Source organism: Polypterus senegalus, chromosome 6 (assembly GCF_016835505.1).
Source record: "Polypterus senegalus isolate Bchr_013 chromosome 6, ASM1683550v1, whole genome shotgun sequence".
NCBI classification, from domain to species: domain Eukaryota; kingdom Metazoa; phylum Chordata; class Cladistia; order Polypteriformes; family Polypteridae; genus Polypterus; species Polypterus senegalus.
In genome coordinates, this window is record NC_053159.1 from 86,639,498 (window position 1) to 86,663,053 (window position 23,556).

The 23,556-nt window shown below is 37.0% G+C and overlaps 1 protein-coding gene across 1 annotated transcript in view; it reads right to left on the reverse strand.

Annotated features, from left to right (window-relative positions):
* The window catches only part of LOC120531244 (minichromosome maintenance complex component 3 associated protein), a 65,602-nt gene that overhangs the window by 8,556 nt on the left and 33,490 nt on the right, over nt 1-23,556 (reverse strand). Inside the window, exons 16-24 of the mRNA XM_039756484.1 lie at nt 22,292-22,405; nt 21,096-21,248; nt 20,763-20,960; nt 15,952-16,020; nt 14,333-14,467; nt 14,096-14,222; nt 12,563-12,833; nt 4,490-4,587; nt 3,799-4,189 (exon numbers count right to left, since the gene is read on the reverse strand). Of these exons, the coding sequence (XP_039612418.1) occupies nt 3,799-4,189; nt 4,490-4,587; nt 12,563-12,833; nt 14,096-14,222; nt 14,333-14,467; nt 15,952-16,020; nt 20,763-20,960; nt 21,096-21,248; nt 22,292-22,405 (1,556 nt within the window). The remainder of the gene's footprint in view (nt 1-3,798; nt 4,190-4,489; nt 4,588-12,562; nt 12,834-14,095; nt 14,223-14,332; nt 14,468-15,951; nt 16,021-20,762; nt 20,961-21,095; nt 21,249-22,291; nt 22,406-23,556) is intronic.

Below are 23,556 nucleotides of genomic sequence, written 5' to 3' on the forward strand. Positions count from 1 at the left end.
AACATATTTTTCCTTTAAAATGATACATTTACTCGGATTAAACGTTTGATCTGTCATCTACGTTCTATTACAAATAAAATATTGACATTTGCCATCTCCACATCATTGCATTCAGTTTTTATTCACAATTTGTTTAGTGTCCCAACATTTTTGGAATCTGGTTTGTAATATATATTGCTCAAAAAAATTAAAGGAACACTTTGAAAACACGTCAGATCTCAATGGGGGAAAAAAAGTCATGCTGGATATCTATACCGATGTGAACTGGGTAATGTGTTAGGAACGAAAGGACGTCACATCGTTTGATGGAAATGAAAATTATCAACCTACAGATGGCTGAATTCAAAGACACCCTGAAAATCAAAATGAAAAAATAATGTGGCAGGTTAGTCCATTCTGCCGAAATTTCATTGCAGCAACTCAAAATTGTACTCAGTAGTTTGTATGGCTCCACCTGCTTGTATGCATGCCTGACAACGTTCCGTGGAGGGGTGGGCATGCCCCTAATGACACGAAGGATGGTGTCCTGGGGGATCTCCTCCCGGATCTGGACCAGGGCATCACTGAGCACCTGGACAGTGATGTGCAACCTGGCAGCATCATATGGACCGAAAACAAAATGTCCTAGAGGTGTTCTATTGGATTTAGGTCAGGTGAGCATGGGGGCCAGTCAATAATATCCTTCCTTCCTTCATATTCCATTAACTGCCTGCATGCTCTCACCACATGAGACCAGGCATTGTCATGCACCAGGAGGAACCTAGGACCCACTAAACCAGCATAGGGTCTGACAATGGTTCAAAGGATTTCATCCAGATACCTAATGGCAGTCAAGGTGCCGTTGTCTAGCCTGTAGAGGTCTGTGCATCCCTCCATGGATATGCCTCCTCAGACCATCACTGACCCACCACTAAACCGGTCATGCTGAACGATGTTACAGGCAGCATAACATTCTACATGGCTTCTCCAGACCTTCTCACGTCTGTCACATGTGCTTAGGGTGAACCTGTTCTCAAATGCCAATGGAGCTCCACTAGATCTCTGGGATGGGGGGGTTGGAACAGACACTTTGAGGGGATTGGCAAAGAGCTACATATTCTATAACATTTCAATATTATTAGTGCACTATTGAGATAATTATTATTATTCTATGAATTGTTCTTTGCTGTAAAAATTACTTCTATTTCTCAAAATCTGACACTTAATTGCATAGTAAAAAGTTCACATAAGCTCAGATGCACTAGATGCTAAATAATACTAAAAGTACATGTATCTCTGTCTCAATTAGGAGGCCATAAGTGTCTCATCTGCTTTTTATTCATTTTACACGTGTAATGAGCACTTTATTACTCTTCCAGGTAGAGAAGCTAGTAGTAAACTAACAAGGATGTGGTAAACTATACGTTTCAAGTAAAAGCTGCTTCCCACTTCCAAGATTTCCATAAATTTACTAAGTATCCAAAGCCTTTTTAACAGTTACTTTATGAAGTGTTTATTTCAAAATCAGATAATTACACTTTGAGCACCATCCCCTGTACTTGTTCAGTTATCTACACTTAAAACAGTGAACAGTTCTTAAAGCAAACAGTTCTAACACCAAAGTAAACAAAAGGACTAACAAATGTGTCCATCTTGGGTCACTATGAGTCATAAATTACTAAATATATAAAATACACTTTTTATAGTTCAAAGATTTCTGAGGTGTCCACTAACTGATAAGAACAAAAGTATTCTGTGGTGCACTTGCATTTTAGCTCACTGCCATCTGACATTACATAGCAAAGACACAAACTCAGCTATTACTGAAGGCTGATTTTAACAGCTTTACAGTTTAGCATGTCTTTTGGAATTAACTGGACATTCTGCATTTCCTGCTCCTTGATAAAAAGGATTACTTTTCTATTGCTTTAGTAACTTTCTCCTATCATTTCCACTGTGCTCAATTCATACTTTTCAATTGCTGCCATTACATAACCATATCATCCGTTTCTAATTACGTTTCTGTTTTTGGCCATTCAGAAAAATTAAACTATTAAGACGTGAAGCAGGGAAATCATCTCACATTATTGACTTTCATTTACACAAAGCCATTAGCAATTCTTATTTCTCTCAGTGCTGGCACAATTTCTTAATGTCCAATTAAACCCAGTGACTCAACTAAAAAGGGGTACATGAAAGAGAGAAATGAGACCTGGAGTGAGGTCATGTATGCAACAGTTCTGCTTTCAACATGTCGGTATTTGGCGAAGGCTAATTTGATAAATGAGCAACAAAATTGCCTAGCAATTTCCTTTCTTTCAATTTCGTTTTTATCAGTTAGTTCAGGCTATACATAAGAAATTAATTTCTTTTACTACTCAGATCACTAATGTGTGTAACTTATTTCCAACCAGTTGTCTCTACACATCTCCATTATGTACAAACCTGACAAAAACTGCTAAAAAAGTTTTGAAGTTTACTATTGGCGAACTGTGACTGACCACAGTTTGTGCGGCTTAAGGACAGTATACGACACATGTTCATGAGTAGTACGGGGGTGCTGCACATAGAATTGTACAGCTTCCTTACCCTATACACCTCAGACTCTAGATACAATATTGAATCATGTTATCAGCAGAAATACAGTATTTCAATGATACAGCCTTCGTTGGTAAGAAGAATGAATACAGGGCACTAGTGAAGGACTTTGAATTGTGCAAACTGAATCACTTGCAACTTCACATCAACAAGACATAGAACAAAATCAGAGTTCTGAAGATGTGGAGGTGGTGAGCAAATAGAAGCACCTCAGGGTACATATGAATAACATGCCTTAGTGGAGGATCAACACAGAAACTGTACAAAAGAAGGTCATATTCCTCTTCATTCTCTTAGGACGTTGAGGTGATATGGTGTATGCAGGCTACTCTCACATGTTTTCAAGCAGTCTATACTGCCCATTGTAATTTTCTAAACAGTAGTGTGGAAAGAAATAGCATTAGTGCGGGCAATGCCAACAGTCTAAATAAAGTGATTAAAAAGTCAAACTTGGGAGTCAGGCTGGACTCACTAGAGGAAGTGGTAGAAGAGAGGTCACTCAGGAAGCTACTAAGTATCCTGGACATGACCTGCTATGTGAGGTCTTGGCAAAACAGAGGAGTACATACAATAACAGACTTCTAAAACTGTGTTGCTCCAGGAAAAACTACCTTCAGCCATCAGGCTCTATAATGAGTCACCCCACAGCTGAGCTGGTATTGTTGGAATGATACTGAGCTGGTCTATCAGACATCTTAATAGAGACAATGACACTATAGTGTTAATGGCTGACATCCTGTACTGTGAAATTGTAATTGTTCAATTATAACCATGTTACGCTTAGTAAATACAGTGCATACACTTTGTTAAAATGTGTATTGATATTTCTTGTTATATGTGGATTTGTACCTTGTTAATATACAGTACTTAAGACTATGATACTTTTCGTTATATGTACATTTTAGCCTTTATATGTCTGCCACTGAAACGCTATGCTTTCCTTTTGGATTATTACATTTTCTATCTATATCTTTTTGTATCGTAAATGCTAAAATGGACTCCTAATTCAGATATAACATTACTAACATATTACATCTAAGCTAATCTGACTGCACTGGTCTCCTGTCCAATATTCAATACAGTCCTCTTAAAAACAATGTTAATTATAAACATGTGGATTTGAACAACATACAGTAGATTATCTGGGTAACTGTTACAAAGACCCAGTAATTAATGTCTATTTTGTTAATCACAAAAAGGGGTTAAAAAAATTACTGTTACCTTGTGCTCTTGAGTATTTCATCTCGGGCAGCTGAAGGTTAAGCACTGCTTTCTTAAGCCAGACAAGATGCTCTGATGTGTTCCAATCCTTATGTGGTAATACTGAAGGAGATGCTAGAGTGGTAAATTCCTTCGCAGGCCAGGAAATCTCAGACAGCTGCTCACAAGAAATCAGTTCTGCCAGGAAATGTACTACACTGTTATATAGTTCAATAATGGAAATAGGGTCCTGTGAGTGAAGTCCCAACGACTTTCTTATAGTCTTGTCATGATAAAATCTTTTGCCAAATTCTCTGCAAAAACCATCTTCAATGAAATGCATCAGAGTCTGAGACTGAAGCTGTATAGTAGGAGGGCACTGAGACGCCAGCCACTTTACTGCACTGCATACCTGGAAAAATCATAAGGGTGAAATTAAAAAGAAACATACCACACACACACACACACACTCATGTTACTGTCTACGATATGGATTTACCAATGTAGTATTCTACTTCTCATTCACATTAATTTTCCTTCAATATGTGCATATTACAAGAACATAGGTTATGATATTAATTTCACAGGTGTGTAACAAATTTAAAAAAATGTGACCTAAAGAAATCTACTTAAAAAAAATACACACACACATTTTTATATATATAATTTTACACACACATATACTGTATATACACACACACACATTTTTTACCATTTTTGAACCTCGGAGATCATTTGTTGATTCTGGGATGTAAACAAAGATGTAGTCCGAAATTAGCTGTGCATCCACCATATCTTGAAGCATCAAACCTTTAAAAAATAGAAACATATAATAACTGCATTAAATCAATAAAATAATCATTATGTGGAAGTTTCAAAATGTCACAAAGAGGCCTCAAAAAATAAACTTCTCAAGAAATACTGCATAAGGTATGAGTGCAACCTGAAGACCTTTAATCTCAGAACTGTTGGCACACACAGCAAAAAAGGAATTATACTGACTTTCAGTGATAGTTTTCCCTTTCAAAGTCAGGTTATATGGCAAAGGACACAATTGTGTTTCATTAGTTCTACCTGCTTTTAATTATCCTAGCTTGAATCTAAAATGTTCCCGATGATGTTATCTTACCAAAAGTAACTTTAAATAAATCAACTAAATTGAATACTATAAACTGTGACACACTGTCTCAAAGCTAGCCTAGGCAATTTTGAAAGGTTTGTAGTAACACAAATTAGCCAGTCCAAAAAAAGAAGCTAGAGCATGAGGTGACAGTTTTAAGGATCAATGAGTAATGAACAGGCCTAAAAAGTAGCAAAAGTGCACAAGTCTAGAGACAACGTGCTTTGGGGCTGAATGAAACACTACAGCACAGAAGTCAGGGCGTTTGCCATGGCCATAACAATGGAGAAGTGGCAGTCACAGATGTAAATAGTTATAGCTTATTTCTTTTCTTACTGCAACATTGCTTAAAGACACAATTCCTTTTTAATCTTTATGGTAGCCTTAAAGAAGTATAAACTTTTCTATTTTTTTTTCCACAATCCACTTTATCCTTCTTACTCCTCTACCCACAGAGAGGTTTGTTAAAGTAAGAATGTAATTGTACTGTGTACCCAAGATAATTAACTAATCCAAAATAAACTGACTACACTATATTTCAAATCAGTGCATTATGTTTGTTTAAAAAGCCAGTGCCACTGTCCTCCTACATGCACATCGTACACTCAACACTCACGTCTATGTACTTTTGTGGAAGGTTTACATGCATAATAAGAAAGGCAAATATGTGCTATAGCCAAGCCATGAACAAGCACAACAAAGTAATTTTTTTTTCCCTATAATGTCACTTTTTTGTTCAGAAGATGATAAAAAGAAAACTACCAATGCCATTGTTTTTGAGTGAGTAAAAATAAATTGTAACTCCCACTTTCCTTAAAAAAAGAAGCAATGTTATATCAATTTTAAATTAACTTGGAATGAATCACCTTTTAATCATTATAACATTACCGAATATGCCTACATGTTCAGAGGGGCAGCAGTCTGTGAGACAACAAATTTATAGTGCCCCAAGCTAAAATGACCGAACACAATCCCCCTATGCCAATGTACTGCTTATATCACCATCATTATATCGCACAAAACCCACCACAACTGCCCCTCCCACACCCCCCAGATATGGTAAAAAAAATATATCAAAATAGAACAAAGTGCTGCTAATCTAGAAAGTTTTTAATAAGGTTAACAGATAGGTAAAGAGAGAGAATACGAGGATAAAAATGGAGCTGGTGTAGGGGAAAGGAGGTAAGGTGGATGGGAAAGTCCTGCAAAAAGCAACAATTCTCCATGTCTCCAGCTAAGCATTAGAAAGGAGCAAGAGCAACAGATTGTTCCAGTGCTGGTTAAATGGATGCTGATGGGAGAAGGCAGCAGGTTTAGCAAGGTCGCCATATGCCAAAGGGATGACTCTGGAGATAAGAGCCAAAGAATGCGGACTGTGATCACCAGCATCTCCATCTGCTGAGTAGACCTGATGGATGGCATGGGAGACAAGTTTGAGAAGGGTGCATTGGGGGCTGGAGAGCTAAAGGAAGAAAAAGAAAAGGTGCAGTTCCTGACTGTTTATGTTCTTGATTTTAACCTGTTTAACCTATTACCTGACTTTATTTATATATGAATTTTAACCTATACAAAAGACAATGGTTTATAGATTTTTTTTTTTTTTTATTGAAAATTTTATACTGGTGTATTTACTTGGAAACTGTTTAAATAAACTGTACTGTGTGCTTTTCTACTATTCTTATTATTTATGTGTCCTCATTTCATTAGACTATCCCAGTCATGATTATCGATGTCCCAGATACAGGAAGATGCCAAGGCTCCAGGCACCTGGGGCATCACAGAAACCTAACACCAAAAAAAAAAAAAAAAGAATATGAATATGTGCGTTACTACCAAGACAAATTCTTCCCATTTGGAAAAAAAAAAGAAAGTATTTCAAAAAAGAAATTGAAAAAGAATAAAGAAAGTATTTCAATTTTAAAACGCTGCCTGCTGCTGTCTGTGTAACATCTTGCACACGTATGTTCTGGCCATCTGGTGACAGCTAGTAAGAAGCACAGGCATAGACTGTAATTAAATTAAAACAACTGAATAAAAGTTATAGACATACATTTAATCCTGCATGTGCTGAGGAGTAAATTTAATCTGCCCAGAGTCACATGAAGCCAGTAATTATCGCAGCCGCACTGAGTGTAAGGCAAGAAGCCAACGTGGTATGCCAGTCCTTTGCAGATCGCAATGACACAACTAAACAGAACACAGAGTGTGCTGCATGCAGTCAACAAACAGAAACCGATAAATAAAGTATCAGTTTAGCTTTAATCCAGCCATTTGCTATTAATATTTTGAAACAGTTTGATCTGGTGGCACACTGGACAGTTTTCATACCACAATTATGCAAAAAAGGGGACAGATGCTATTTACTCCACAGCACATAAAGGACTACATGTGGTAAGTAAATTTAAATAAATATCACTGTTGGGTGAAGTATTCCTTTTAAGAACATATTTTATTAAATACTACATAAACATTCTCAAAACCAATTCATAATAGTCTTTTTTTTTTAACTTTATGCTATCTGATGAATTTAATACATAAATGAAAGTCTGAATTCCCCCTCTGGTAAGTTAATAGAAAACAAACAGCTAAGTCAAAGTGTTAAAAAAAAAAATCTTTGACCTCTGACCCACAGATAATGTTGAAACAAATTTTTTATGTCTATTTTGGATCCTAAACTTTACAGCATACCCGTGAGTAATATACCTGGTTAGAGGAAAAAGTAATATGGCTCAAAGTAAATAATAGCACAAAATGGAACCAGCCACATTAGGACCTCAACAGAATCGTAGGAGCCTATTTGGCTGGTACAGCCAAGTGGAAAATTGACATCATGACAGCAATAGTCCTCAACTCAACTAGTGCGCGATTCAGCAAACAGGAGAAGAAAGGATTAAGCAGAACATCTGGAAGACAACCAAACAAGAGGGAAAGAGAGATCTTGCACCTGAGAAAGCAAGACTCTCAATAACCGTTTTAAAAGTGCAAGTACTGATGAAAAGGAGGACATTAAAGATCTGATTAGTGGACTTTGAGATTAACAGTGCACACAGAAAAGGGCAGAAAGTTCTCAAAAACAAAGAAAGGGAGGCCAGGTGGGCTCAAATAATAAAGGATTTACATAGGTTTACTAAAACACTGCTGGGGGAAGCAAGATATGGGAGACTGACCAACCCTAAGGTAGTAGTGGAGGAATTCCTCAGAAAAAGCAACAGTGACAAGTCCTTAGGGATCAAGTTTTAAGTATACATCCGGAGGTTAGAGGAATTTAAATGCCAGATGAAAAGCTTGACACCAGGGAACTAACTTGTAGGGAAATCTATGACATTGTACAGAATGTCCAATCAGTATGTATCCCAGGACCAAGCAATATAACCTATAATGTGTATAACAGGTGCCTGATGCTACTCCGCAGGCTATGGAAACTACTGTGGCGGGTACGGATGAAAAGGATTATCCCAGAGTCATGGAAAATATCTAACAGCTGTTTCATACCAAAGGAAAAGGACTCCTCTGGGATTAGCCACTTTTGGACAATCTCACTACTGAGCATCACTTCTTCTCTGTCCTGGCTAAAAGATCAACTATCTATATACTAAAGAACAAATATGTTCATACATCAGTCCAGAAGGGGGGCATTCCAAGCTTTTTGTGGTGTTTGGAATACAGAGATGTCTTCAACCAGCTGATTCAGGATAACAGTCGTCTGCTCAATTTGACCAACACAATTGGATCAATTACCCAAAACCTATTCAGGGTATTTTTGGAGTGCTGTGATATCCCTTACCACATCAGGAGAATGATTTAGGAGAAATTAAGTTACAGTCCAGGACAGCGCATTTTACAACTCAGGGGCAGAACCTGGAGAAGTAAATCATTACTGGCTATACTGTTTCTCCCATCCCATTCTTCATAGGTATGAGTCTGCTCACAATAGCTGCAGAGAAAAAAATCCTGAGGGCTGGGAAAAAAAAAATAAATAAAAAACACCTCTGGCAACCTCCAACCTGAGGCCTTATGGATGACTGGACAATAATGGCTCCATCCCATGTACAAGCAAGGTGGATTCTGAAGGCACTTGGAAATGTAGCAATAAAGGACACAACTGAAGTTCAAGCCCAGAAAGTCAAAAAGCATGATATTCAGAAACGGAAAAGTTACCAGCAAGTTCCAACTCCAAATCCAAACATTAAAATGCACATCCATAGATATACACATACATACAGACCCTAACCACATAAGTGCTGTATGAATGATGTATGCACTGCCCGTCACTCAGAGCACTGTAAGAGACTTACTTATCATTGGCATAAACAATGCACAATGTCTTAGATACATCCCAGACCTAAATATTGCTTTGGTCTCCAAGAATATATTTAAATATACAAAGGCCCAACATCCTTGGTTATAGGCCAGTTATTAACCAATGACATCTTATTTTACCACACTGTTCCTACTATTGGATGGAACTCCCCTCCTCAGCCTGATAAACCTCACAGACCGGAGCGTGCAGCAAACTTCCTACTGCTCCAGGTGCTCTTAATATTTACTTTATTATTTCATTCAATCACTCTAGATATAAAGACAAAGTATAGAAATGTAAAGGCAACACGACATTTAATAAAGAATAATAGTAGAAGAAAGTATAAAAGAAAATACTGATAGCAAATTCTGGTGGCTCTGAGGCTAGGGATCTGTGCTGACAAATCAGAAGGTTGCTGGTTCGAATCCCATAAACGCCAGAATTGACTACACTCCGTTGGGCCCCTGAGCAAGGCCCTTAACCTGCATCCAGCCCTGCAAGTAGGGCCTCCAACTTGCAGGGAAAACCTGGGGGTAGGTGGTGGGATTGGCACTCCAGCCACTGAATTTATATTAAAAAAAAAAAAAAAAAAAAAAAAACTGTTCAGTGTGGTGCTGAGGTGTCACCTGTTGCACAGCTGCACTTGGATCTCAATCCGGGGGGTGGTTTGCCATGTGGTGAGTGTGGCAACACGCTGAAATCAGCTCATGCTCGCTCTCAACCTCTATTATATAAAAAGCATACAAAGAATGTCAAGGATTGGAAGTTTGTTCTGGAGAGGCTTTTGTTCTAATAATTTGTGTTATTCATGAAATGCTTTAGCGGATGATCAGATAAAATGGTTACACGTCTCACGGTCTCTTTTTCTGACATTGCCTTTACCTTCTTCCGAAGTTCTTTCTGTCATTGTTGTTTCTTCTGTTTTTATCCCTTGCATAAGCCATATTTATTTTAAAATTCCATGTGAGGCTTCAGATACATGTGTCATTATACAAACTTGATTAGCTAGCTGTCAATATGATGGATGCCCTCGCTCAAACTCCTTGATCTTTTTAATACCTTCGTACTCCATAATCAATACGGCCAAGACATCACAGCCATTTCCTGGGCTTCTGCTTCATTTACATAGATGTTTTAAAGTGATTGATTACTGGTGCAACACAGGAAGAGAAGATGATTTGATGTCCAAGTACAATTCAGGAAAAGATGATGCTTTTATGTTACTTGCCCTGCGAGTGTCTGGTATTTCAGTTCAACTTGTTTGAGCAAAAAATAAAACATAAGCATCTACAATTGAAGATGAATGGCTAAGAAAGACTGATGGTTCAGGTTTACCAGGAAAGTTCAAGGCATGGCTCTTCCAACATGGACTGCTACCTAGGCTCATATGGCTGCTAATGATTAACAAAGTGCCTATGATGTCAGTGGAAGGAGTCGTGAGGCATGTGAGCAAACAACTCTGCAGGTGGCTTGGAATTCTACTAAGCTTCACATCAGTAGGGCTATACCTTAGATCTGGTCAGTTAAAACTACCCATATCATCAGTGATGAGAGAGCTCAAGGTGGCAAAGTGCACGGCCATGATGATGTTCTGAGATTCGAATGATGAACTGGCTAGAGGTGCTGGTGCCATCATATGATTTGGACGTAAGTGAGCAGCTGAGAGAGCAGGCAGAAAGCAGGCTTAATTTCAAGGATATCATATGGAATCCATGTACAGGCAGACAAGGACTCGAAACCACCCAAAATTGTAATAGGTGAAAGCATATCTAAAATAGAAGAGAGATCTGATCTAAGCGTATACAAAGATTACAAGGAGCTTGGGCAGTGTAGGGCCTACTAAAGATAAAGGTCACAAAAGCCTACACTTTGGAGACTGGAGCCCTTTCGCATTTCTTTCCTGCTCTGATCAATGTATGCCATAATTCCAACACCAGGAAACCTGTATAGATGGAGAGTGAGAGAGTACCCACCATGCAAGTTATGTTGAAGGTGAGGGTGGTTGGCGTACATACTGATGGGATGCAAGAGTGCTCTTATCCAGGGAAGATACAGATGACGAAATGATAAGATCTACAGAGCCCTGTCAGACACATGAAAGCAGGAGAGAAGGAAAAAACAAAGAGAAGCTACCACTTTCCAAGAAAACCCAAGAACAGCCTCCTGCAGAATTGCGCAATCAATGAATAGGAGGATGGATGTGGGTATGAAATTATTTTTCCCACAGGTCATCCAGACAATATGGTTATATGGTCTGAGGAGGCAAAGAGGATCTCCCATAATTGTCTTATGGGAAGACAGCTGCCAAGAGGTGGCAGGTCTGGTTATTCTCTGTCAAGGAAGGCTTCATGGGTTTCATGGCACATTCTGGGCAGGAAAATGCTTACAGCTCTAGGACTAATGGGAAGAGAGAGGAAGACAGCTATTTGCAGGATGGGTGAAGCAGTAGACAGAGCCTCTTGTTTGCTTTGGGACAGGCAAGTGGAGTCGAGCTGGAAGTCAGGAGAAGATGGGCAGCATCTGGCCATCACTGCTGACCTGCCAACTGGAAGATATGATATTTAAAGGTTGAAAAGTCAGAGGGAAGTTGGAAGCCATCTGATGACAGCATCTTCTAGTAGAAATCTTCAGCTCTGAGTGAGTAACAAAGTCACAGCATGCACATGTATTTAATAATTAAAAGGTAACTACAATTGTACTGTTATTACTTACAGAAAAATATAGCTGGATTAAAGTACCAACATTAAAGTAAGGCTGCTGTAAATGACAACCATCCAATTGCCTTGTTCCAGAATTTAGATTTTATTTTTTTTTTAATTATTTGGCTGACCCATTTAACCAAAGACATTTGCAACATTAGGATACAGTTATTATTTCTTTATTCATTTACTGAACATACCTTGAGTATAGGCTGATTAAGTCACTTACAGTATTCAAGGTTACATAATGAGGTAGAGGTAAACTAACAGCCCTTGTATTTTGATCTTTTAATTTTACATAATCTACAAAAATGCACTCTTTATACTATCATTATAATTTTCTTATAAGCTTGTTTTCCATTATATTACTATTACATGCTTCCATATTTTTAATAAGACTATAAATACTTCAAGCAAAGTTCTTGGAAACAGAAAAAAGACAAAAACACACCTCAGACACTTGTGTTATGTGTGGTATATTTGTAGATCAAAAACAGTTAATAGAAGAGATAATGTAAAACTACATTCTGCTAAGCAAAAGTAGAACAGACAGACAGACACTTTATTAATCCCAAGAGGAAATTCACATAATCCAGCAGCAGTATACTGATACAAAAAAAAAAAAAAGTACAGATCAAAGAAAATTTAACTAAGTGTGTTCCATACCTTCTTTCAGTAGTTCATCACTGTCTACTCCTTCACCATCCTGAGGAACCATGACTACTAAAGGCAATGCTGGCTGGAAAGGTTTGGCCTGAAGAACCTGCTTGAGTTGAAGCAAAGCAGAAAGCCAATAGACATCATCTTCCTCCTCTGTATGATTTGGCTCTATGCCCTGTAAACTAGGCAATAACATTAGAATGGCACTGGTTCCAAGAAGTTCCTTCTGACTCTCCACTTCATTGAGTGTATAATCACTCAGTGGCCCATGGATGCTCTGTAATAAAGTATTATTACAAAAAAATAAAGATGATGTCAGTAGTTCAACCTCAGCAAACAATTTCTGAGATTCTAAATTTAAACACTACAAAGAAAAAATGATTATAAATATTACAAAAAAGAGAATATTTTCTTTAGCAAAGCACGAATTGGTCACAATTGTTCTAAATATATTCAAATATGTGACACAAAAAGCACACCATCAACATGATGTAGAAAAAGATAAGCAAGCAAAAAATGCCTTCTACTGCATATATAAAAAACAAAACACCAGCAAATAACATGAGTATAAAGTGCTTTAAATCTCCTGATTGAAGAAGCAGAAGAAAATTGTCTAAATATTGATAATTTATACAAATATATACGATCAATGTAAGTGATTGTTTTTTAATACAATAAAAAAAGAAACATTTTAAAAATGCAATACATTTTTCTATAATCCAGCATTTAACTCCTTCACATTAAGAGTTTTCTAAATTGTTTCCTGCTAAATGGAGGTTCTGCTGTACTATATGTAAAATATACAGAAAACAGTAAATGCAGTAGACAACACAAAATATGTATTTCATTGTATGGCTATTAATTCAAATGGGCAATAATCATCAATTATGTATTTTGTGATCATCATGTTTTTCTAAATTCCACCACTGCCTCTGTAAAGTGTGCATATTCAACCGGTGATTAAATGAGTGCTTAGTCTGTGAACTCTGTTTCTCCTCTCACACTTCTAAGGCTGGGTTAATTGCACACATTAAAAAGGCCCAATGTGTATATTTGGCCTGTGGTGAACTGCACTCGTGTCTTGTGCCTAATAGTGCCAGAATAAGATCTAGAATGCTTTTAACTCTAAAAGAGGATGAAAAGTGTCAAGAAACAAGTAGACTGATCACTGCAAGAGAACTTTTGTTTCAGTAAATTTCAGATTAAAATACACTATAGATCCATGTTTCTGTTTCTTACTTAGGACATGTTTTGGTTATTTCAGTATGCCTGAAGATAAACATAACTTAATTAAACGTAACCTATTTAGTGGAATAATAGGAATTCGTAAATTGTGAATGGAAAAATCAACAATTTAAGCATTCTAAATGGTAATTAAAATTGCATTAAATGAATACATTCAGTACTAATTCACAAATGTTGTTTGTATTTTGACATATTTTGCAATCTTTCCCACAATTTTGATTTATAATAATGTCACATAAAGGGTTTAATTTACATGCAGAATTTAATGGAAACTGCACATTCACCATGGCTTACCTTAATACAAATATGGACCTTAGAATTACTACACAATGACAGTGTCTGGATTTCATCCTCATCGTTTTCATAATTATTTTGCTTGTCCCCACTGCTAAATTTTGACTTTAGCCAGTCACTTAAAATTCTGTTAAAAATAAAAATGTGACTTATTACAATAGAAATAAAGTTAATACTTTAGACAAAATAAGTTTAGGCCAAATATTTATTTCTTTAAATAAAAATATAATTTCCAACCTATTGGTAATATTCTTTTGGCAGTCCTCAATACTGGGTAACAGGATGATAGCCTTCCAAAAGATCAGCTCCTGGTAATCTAACATACTGCCAACAATCAGTGCTGGAAGGTCTAATGGTGTCCATGAAGCCTCACTAATATGGAAAAAAATGTGGTGAATCAAAAACAAAAAACACAAACATATATACACATGCCAACAATAAGCAATGTACCAATACATGATTGCATTTTTCTTTTAACGTGCCCCTAAGTTAATAAGCCATAATATTTTAAAGTTATAAAAAAAAATCCAGAATTGCGATTTGAAGGTGCCAGTTTCCTATTTACATCCAAGGAAAATAAAGTAATAATACCCTAATACTAATGTTTCCAAATCCCTGAATGAAACATGCAGAAGCAAAAAAATGCCTGTGCACAGAAATTGGGATAAAAGATGCTGAACTATACATAAATATGTGCATACACTCAAGACCAGTCAAAAGTTTTAGAACACCTCAGTTTTTCCAGTTTATCTTCAAATTTAATCAGTTGAAATGCAAGGAATACGTGACGGGCACCTCACAGCACAACAGCTTCAAACCACAGTTTAACAGTGGTCAAAAAAAAAGCAAGTTTCAGTTTCTACTGTGAAGAGGAGACTTTGTCCAGTTCGCAATAGTCCACAACTGGTACTTCAAGGCCCTGTTTTGTCATTTAAGGAACAGCAGTCTTACTGTCACTCACCCTGTCAAACCTGCGGTAGAAACTGAGACTTGCTTTTTTCAACCACTGTTAAGCTGTGCTGTGAAGCGCCTATCACGCAAGCTGGTGACCCACAAAAACTGGCCTTCTGATTAGGTTGTAACTTTGGGTCTGCCAGATCTCTTCCAGTCAGGGTTTCCAATTGCCTTTGGATTGTGTAGGACACCACACTCACTGGCACTTAGATTTTTTTTTTTTTCCTGCAATTCCTCTAAATGAAAGGCCTACACTTCTAAGGGTAATAATGCTCTGTTTCATTTAATTTGTTAATTACACTTTTCTTGCCATTATCACTGGAATTTACAACTTTCTACAGTATATTATTATCCAAATAGTAACATAGTCTGCCAAAACTTTGCTTCAAGAGAATTTTTAAGTAATTAACAGAAGCTGGGGCACCTGTGCAAATTGTTTGCTTCAAATTGCAAGGCTTAATTTACTTTAATTGCTGCAAAACATCTGCAGGTTGTAACCTATTAGTTGTTCCCTAAAGAATGCCTATTTGTAATATTATAAAATTTCCTTTTTTTCAATTTTTACTAACCTAAAATTTACATTTTAATTTTAAAACTGGAAAAACTGAGGAGTTCTAAAACATTTGGTCAATAGTGTACATACTTTAAAGACCCCCCACAAACCCACCCACAAGCACAAGTTGGACGGTATGACAGCATCAAAAATCCTTCAACACTCTGGCTTTAACTGAAACCTTAACTCTACTTACTCATACATGAATCAGTAAGTAACAAGCTATATAACATATCCCAGGGAAGGGCTTCACTTGCAATGTTAACTACAAAATTTCTCTGACTTTGTTAAATTGAAAAGTTGCTTACATTAAGACATTTTATAAAATATCCTCAGGTGTAACACATACCTTACTAACTCCTGGTAGTAATGCAGAACTCTCATTTGATGAGCTGATTTCTCTCTCAACTGCATTAACCTTTGTCAAAACAGATAAGAATCTGTGGTTACATTTTTTACACAAGAATGAATTGGTTAAATATTAACCTTTACAGATTTAAGCACTCTTCAGATGATGTATCATATTTAGGATAAAACTGAGACTTAAAGCAGATCAAGTAAAACGGTGTAGATAATATGGTATGACACTGGATAGGCCTACAATTGGAAAAAAATATGTAATTAAGCTACTAACAAATTTGTTATTTGCACTGTGTAGGACAGACTGGCATTACCCATTTTGTCATGCTGGAACCTACGTCCGGGCTTAGCAAGTTGCTGCCAGATACTCTTATTGCCAGCTCAAATGATTCAGTTTGGCTGACTGGGCATCCTTTTGGAATACAGCCACTGTAGCATTATTTAATAAGATGACTAAAACCAAACCATTTAACAGCCAGGGACATTTCGCTCGGTGCAAACTGCATACTCAAGTTCTGAACAAAGAACCACAAATGAAGGATGAGCGACACTGATGGACAGAACTTTGCACTAATGGTCAATCAAGAGGATGGGCTTATGTACACTCAAGAAGACAATGACGTCTATTCATTCCTGTAAAAACCTTTGTAACATCCTAACTAACTGTTCTTTCTCTTAAAAGTATAGCTCAACCTGGTCAGTTTTGGCTACCCATATCCAGTATGCATAATTGATAGGGTGTGGCCACAACAGAGGTCGAAACAATCCCTTTTACTCAAAAAGGACAACTGTGCTGGACTGAAAGAGTAGAACACTTGTCTTTACTGGAGTAGTCCAACTTTGCCGAGAACGGGAAGCGAATAGCAAAAGAATTCTGTGTATTTCATCTTGCTGGATCAGCAACTGACTGATCACCAGTTGCCCTGAAGATGTAATTTTATTAGCAACCGAAGATGATGTGTTAAACCCTTGTAGAGAAACTGAAGAAACATCCGAAACTAAAATAAAAAAAAAGAAAGAAGGCATATTTAAGAGTCCTGCATTTGTCTGAAGAAAGCTGACCAAGAAACGAACAAGCACCTTATAAGCATGACTTTAATTTCAACAACTATCAATGACCAAGAAACGAACAAGCACCTTATAAGTATGACTTTAATTTCAACAACTATCAATTGCAATTTAATTGAATAAAGCCAGCTAATGTGTTAAGGTATTCAAGTAACTGTAACTAAGGGTAGTAACCTTGTAAAATATAACTTCTACGAAGGTGTTAGTCATTTCTTCCTAATTCCAGTGAGAAAGTGCAGAACAGTACCTCACATGTTCTCACACACAGAAAGAGGCAGAGAGAGACAGATCTTCGAATGGGAATTGGTGGTGAGCCAGAGCAAAGGCTAGCTTCTGTGAGCAAATGAATGACACTTGCAGACAACAGAAGCTTCATAACCATCCAAAGAACTTGCTCATCTTTAAACACAAGACTGAAAACAATCATAGTTTCGTAAGTTATGTGCCTTTTCCTATGGGAGTGAAAAAATTCAACTAAGCTTTTGTAATTATGTTTTGCATGTTTTATTATTGTCTTTCATCAGCACGTATCTATACATATACATTTGCATATATCCATCTTCTATTAGCCTTATGTTATAAATAAACAATATTATTATTGTTTATTTCAACAAGCATGTCTTGGTTATTTGTGAAAGCAATTCTTCATACACACTGCAAACCACAGAGAAAGAGAAAGTGTTAATGTAGACTTTTACCAATTTATTGTTCAGAAATTGTAAAGATCTCTTCATATTTCTGGTGTTCCAGGCAGAAGCTGAAACAGAGATTCTAAACCGCTTTTTCTCAATTAATTTGCTGTCACTGGGGTGTACAAGTTAAAAATCACTCTCGCTTAACTACAATAGTAAACTAGTTTGAATGAATGTGCTGATTAAATAAAAAAATAAATGTAAAGGCATAGACAAACACAGATTGAAGTATTTGCAGATGAAAATGTTCTGTTGGCCTCATCAGATTGTGATCTTGGATGCATGAGCTTAAACTCTGCTTCTGCAAAGACTGCAGTAAAGACTCAAAATTCAGGTGGCATACGCTGAAGAAAGCCAGGTCTATGAAAAGTCAACATTAAACATACCTGTAGTTTGCTTGAAAACATATGACAAAATTGAAAACCTTATGAAATAAAATTCTGTGGTTTAATAAGATTAAAGTTGAGCTTGTATGCCTGAAAAAAAGCCCTGTGTATTTAACAAAAAATACTGCAAAAAAAACAGGTAATACCATCCTTACTGTCAAGCATGATAATGGTAGGATAATGCCCCAGAGTTTAATGAGCAAATGGAAAGCTGCTTGCCAGTAACAGAAACATGGATAACTGGGTTCAGTCAGTTATTTCCATTTAGGTAGGGCAAAGATTAATTTTTCAGCTTGGAAATGACCCAAATTACTTGATACAAGTGAATACATAATTTCTTTTTGGGGGTGAGAGGGAGTTAGAGGTTAAGAAAGAAAGGTTAGTATTCGGGGAAAGCAAAGCTAGCACCCATCTGTGGTATGACCTGAGAATTACTGCTAATCAACATTGCCCATTTAAATCAGGAACTGATGGAGCTAATTTACATTGAAGGTTTAAATTCTAAAATCAAAAACATGCAAATCTATATTGACATACTGCTATTATTCTATTTGTGTAATTTCTGCTAAAGAGATATATAAAAAAATACTGATCTGGAAAGGTGAATACTTTTATACATGAAAAATATTACTGACATAGGAACATCTATGAATGACTCAGGAGGGAGGGATGGACAGATGGACAGACAGATCTTTAAGAGAATGAGAAGTTTCTCAGCTTATTAAATGATTTAGTTTGTCCAGCTCAGTGTGTAGCCACTGCAGGGAAGGACCAAGAACACATTTAGTAGGATGGAAATGGGTGGGGACGGGGTTTGACTTGGTTTTAATGCGGAGGCAAATGTACAATTAAAATATACATACAACCCATAGCATTTTTGACTTGCCTGAAAGTGCATTTGCAACAGACTACAATTAACAGAACTTCATCCTACACAACACAATGCTGCAGATTTGCACTGTTACTTAATGTCAAAGTTAAGCTAAGGATGTATGTATAAAACATTTAGAAGGTAGCACCTGTTGACACTCAGGCTCACACACACATATAGAAAACCCAACACAGAGCACTGAATATACTATTCAGTACTATGGAAAATCATGAAACAATGTTTGTAAATAAAAAGAAAATGAACACTGCTATTAAAATTCAACAATGTCACTTCAATAGCAGCTACCCATAGAATGCAGTTCACAAGGCTATTAAAATATGTCTTTAATACACTATGAACTTAATATTCACCACCTGAGGCCACAGGTCAGCCATGCCCTCGACCCTCTGCAGTTCGCATACCAGGAGAAGGTGGGAGCGGAGGATGCCACCATCTATATGCTACACCGATCCCTCTCCCACTTGGACAGAGGCAGTGGTGCTGTAAGAATTATGTTTTTGGACTTCTCTAGTGCCTTCAACACCATCCAACCTCTGCTCCTTAGAGACAAGCTGACTGAGATGGGAGTAGATTCACACCTGGTGGCATGGATCGTGGACTATCTTACAGACAGACCTTAATATGTGCGTGGTCTGACATTGTGGTCAGCAACACAGGAGCGCCGCAGGGGACTGTACTTTCTCCGGTCCTGTTCAATCTATATACATCAGACTTCCAATACAACTCGGAGTCCTGCCACATGCAAAAGTTCGCTGATGACACTGCTATTGTGGGCTGCATCAGGAGTGGGCAGGAGGAGGAGTACAGGAAGCTAATCAAAGACTTTGTTAAATGGTGCGACTCAAACCACTTATACCTTAACACCAGCAAAACCTAGGAGCTGGTGGTGGATTTTAGGAGGCCCAGGCCCCTCATGGACCCTGTGATCATCAGAGGTGACTGTGTGCAGAGGGTGCAGACCTATAAATATCTGGGAGTGCAGCTAGATGACAAATTGGACTGGACTGCCAATACTGATGCTCTGTGTAAGAAAGGTCAGAGCCGACTATACTTTCTTAGAAGGTTGGCGTCCTTCAACATCTGCAATAAGATGCTACAGATGTTCTACCAGACGGTTGTGGCGAGTGCCCTCTTCTACGCGGTGGTGTGTTGGGGAGGCAGCATAAAGATGAAAGATGCCTCACGCCTGGACAAACTTGTTAAGAAGGCAGGCTGTATTGTAGGAGTAAAGTTGGACAGTTTAACATCTGTGGCAGAGTGACGGGCATTAAGCAAACTCCTGTCAATCATGAAGAATCCACTGCATCCACTTAACAGTGTCATCTCCAGGCAGAAGAGTAGCTTTAGTGACAGGCTTTTGTCACTGTCTTGCTCCACTGACAGACTGAGGAGATTGTTCCTCCCCCACACTATGCGACTCTTCAATTTTCACCCAGGGGAGTAAATGCTAACATTACTCAAAGTTATTGTCTGCTTTTACATGCATTTTTATTACTATTTAATTTAATATTGTTTTTTGTATCAGTATAACTGCTGCTGGAGTATGTGAATTTCCCCCTGGGATTAATAAAGTATCTATCTGTCTATCTTTAACAATCAACATACTTCACCACAAAGTAAAACTGTGTCAAGGCCAATATATTATATTCTTACTTTAAAACATGCATATACAAAGATAAGTTAAAATATTACACACAAAAAATAAACAGTTAAACAATGTAATGAGAATACAATACATCACAAAAACACAGTAGCACGGTACCTTGTACAGGATACAGAGATATTCCCTGCATTCCCCAGGTTTATCAAGCCCTTAGCAAGGGATTCGGTTGTAGAAGGAAACTGAGCACTTGGAGAGAATGCCTTCAGTTTGTTTCTGGGGTCAACACAGCAGGGAGCGGCTGGAAATCCCCTCATCTGCCTCTTGAGCTGTCGCCTAACTGCTACTACATCTCTCCATCTGTTGAAAAATCATTTGTGTTATTGAAATACATCTATTTCAGTTAAGAAAGCATTAGCATAATATTTAGCAAAAACAGCATCCATAAGGCAAGTGTAAGTTTAAAGAGTTAAAACAGTATGAAAGTGAGTTTACCTCTTCATATACATGCGAACACACTGCACCTTTTTCTGCAGCGTCTCTTTGGCGAGTTGGTGTATTTCCTTGCTTAAAGTTTCTTCAATCAAGCCAGAGCAGACTTCGTCTGTGCAACGAGAAATGCATGCAGCCTTTTCCTGTTTGGCTTGACTAGGAAAAAAAAAAACCAAAAACATTACTGTATATTTATGCTTATTAAAAAAATCATTGCTGCATAAAAATAGTTTACAACAGCAGCTTTTGCATAAAGTTAAATACAGATAGCCCAGGGTAATCTGAGCTGTATACCATTGGTTATCAAAAAAATACTGACATAGCATTGGCCAAAACGTAGCAACACACACCACATAAAAAGTGAATGGTATTCACACCTATAAAATGAATACAACTAATAACTTTTAAATTACAGTATTTTGGTACACTGTATTAATCCCTCAAGGGAAATTCATCTTTTTGCATCCATGCTTATTCACTTTTAATCAATTTTAACTCTCATTTAGGTTTACTAAAGCAGTTCATAAAATACACTACATATCTTAAAAAAGAATGTCAAGTTGCATAATCACATTGGGATGACAGAATAATAGGTTTTGCATAATGTGGAATGAAAACAATTAGTTAAGGTTTTCACCAGAAAGCCCTTGGGAGAAAAACTTGAATTAAGCAATTGATAATAATCCAGGGGTACGAATCCACAGGTAACTCATCTCTAAAGGTCAGAAATTTATATGACTTAACTGTTTATAAATAAAAAAAATAAAAATAAAAAAAGTTGACCAGTACACATCCAAGTAAGGAAAAACCTGTATGCAAAAGGACACCTTAACAGGAATATCTCCTAAAAAAACTGAATACTAGTTATATTAAAAATCCTGACAAGGTATCAGGGATGGAACACAAGTAAAGTCTGGCACACCTGAACTTCACCAAAACACAAGCACATGAAAACTATTTATTGCATTAAGTATTCTAACAGAACAAACAAACAAAGCATGGCCTGTTTCTTTTTATTGCATTAACTTTTAAACCCTCTATTAAGATCAAATAGAGAGATACTAATTTCACTATTTTTTTTTCCCCAAGAAAACAAAAATGTATTTATAATTTTGTCACAAGGAAGGAGCAGTTTCAAATAAGTTCACAGTACTAGCACATGCTGTCTCTTAACTGTGAAATAAAATAACAAGACTAACCTGATTTCTGAAGCTGCTATCTCTTTGATGCTCTGCATTAAAACATCTTCTGTGAGTTGAGAGCAGAGAGCCTGGCTAAACAGAGTAATGAAAAGCTCCATCTCTTGCTTTAATCTGAAAACAACACAAAGAAATGCATCTTAATCATTTTTGATGCTGGTTTGATATAAAATATGTGGCAAATCTACTCTTTCGTATTAATGTCTCTTTCAGTGAATTAGTACAAAAGAAGAGAATGTGTTTTCCATTTCTGGGTTAATAAATTTGAGCACTACAGTGATGTTTTTCACCGAATAATATATATCTGTGACACTTGCTTACTCCGAAATCACAATACAATTAAAATGTTCAGCAAAGTTTGAACTATATATATATATATATATATATATATATATATATATATATATATATATATATATATATATATATATATATATATATATACACACACACACACACACACTGTGTGCACAATTATTAGGCAAGTTGTATTTTTGAGGATTAATTTTAATATGGAACAAACACAGTGCTATCAGTCAATCCAAAATGTTAATAAACCTGAAACCTGAATGTTTCACAACGGAAATGTGAGTGTGAACATCATCAGGGGAATACATATGTGCACAATTATTAGGCAACTATTAGTGTGCAGATTTATTATGCAACTAAAGGAAAAATGAAAATTTTCCCATCTCACTTGTTTATTTTCATCTGTTATAGTGAGAATAATAAACAAACACCTCAAAATTTACAAATAAACATCTCTGACATTTCAAAAAATAAATCAATCAATCAATGACCAATATAGCCACCCTTCTTTCCAATAACAGTCATAAGCCTTTCCATTCATGGAGTCTGTCAGTTTCTTGATCTGTTGACGATCAGCTTTTTGTGGAGCAGTGACTACAGCCTCCCAGACACTCTTCAGAGAGGTGTATTGTTTTTCTCCCCGTAAATCTAGCGTTTAAGAAGTGCCCACAAGTTCTCGATAGGGTTTAGGTCAGATGAGGAAGGGGCCATGTCATTATTCCTTCATCTTTAAGGCCTTTACTGGCTGGCCACGCTGTGGAGAACTTCGATGCAAGTGATGGAGCATTGGCCTGCATAAAAATCATGGTCTTTTCCTGTATCACTGTTTGAAGAAAGTGTCTTGAAAAACTGGCAGTAGGTTTGGGAGTTGATTTTGAGTTCATCTTCAATGCAAAAGGTCCAACTAGCTCATCTTTAAAAATACCAGCTCATACCAGTACCCCACCTCCACGTTG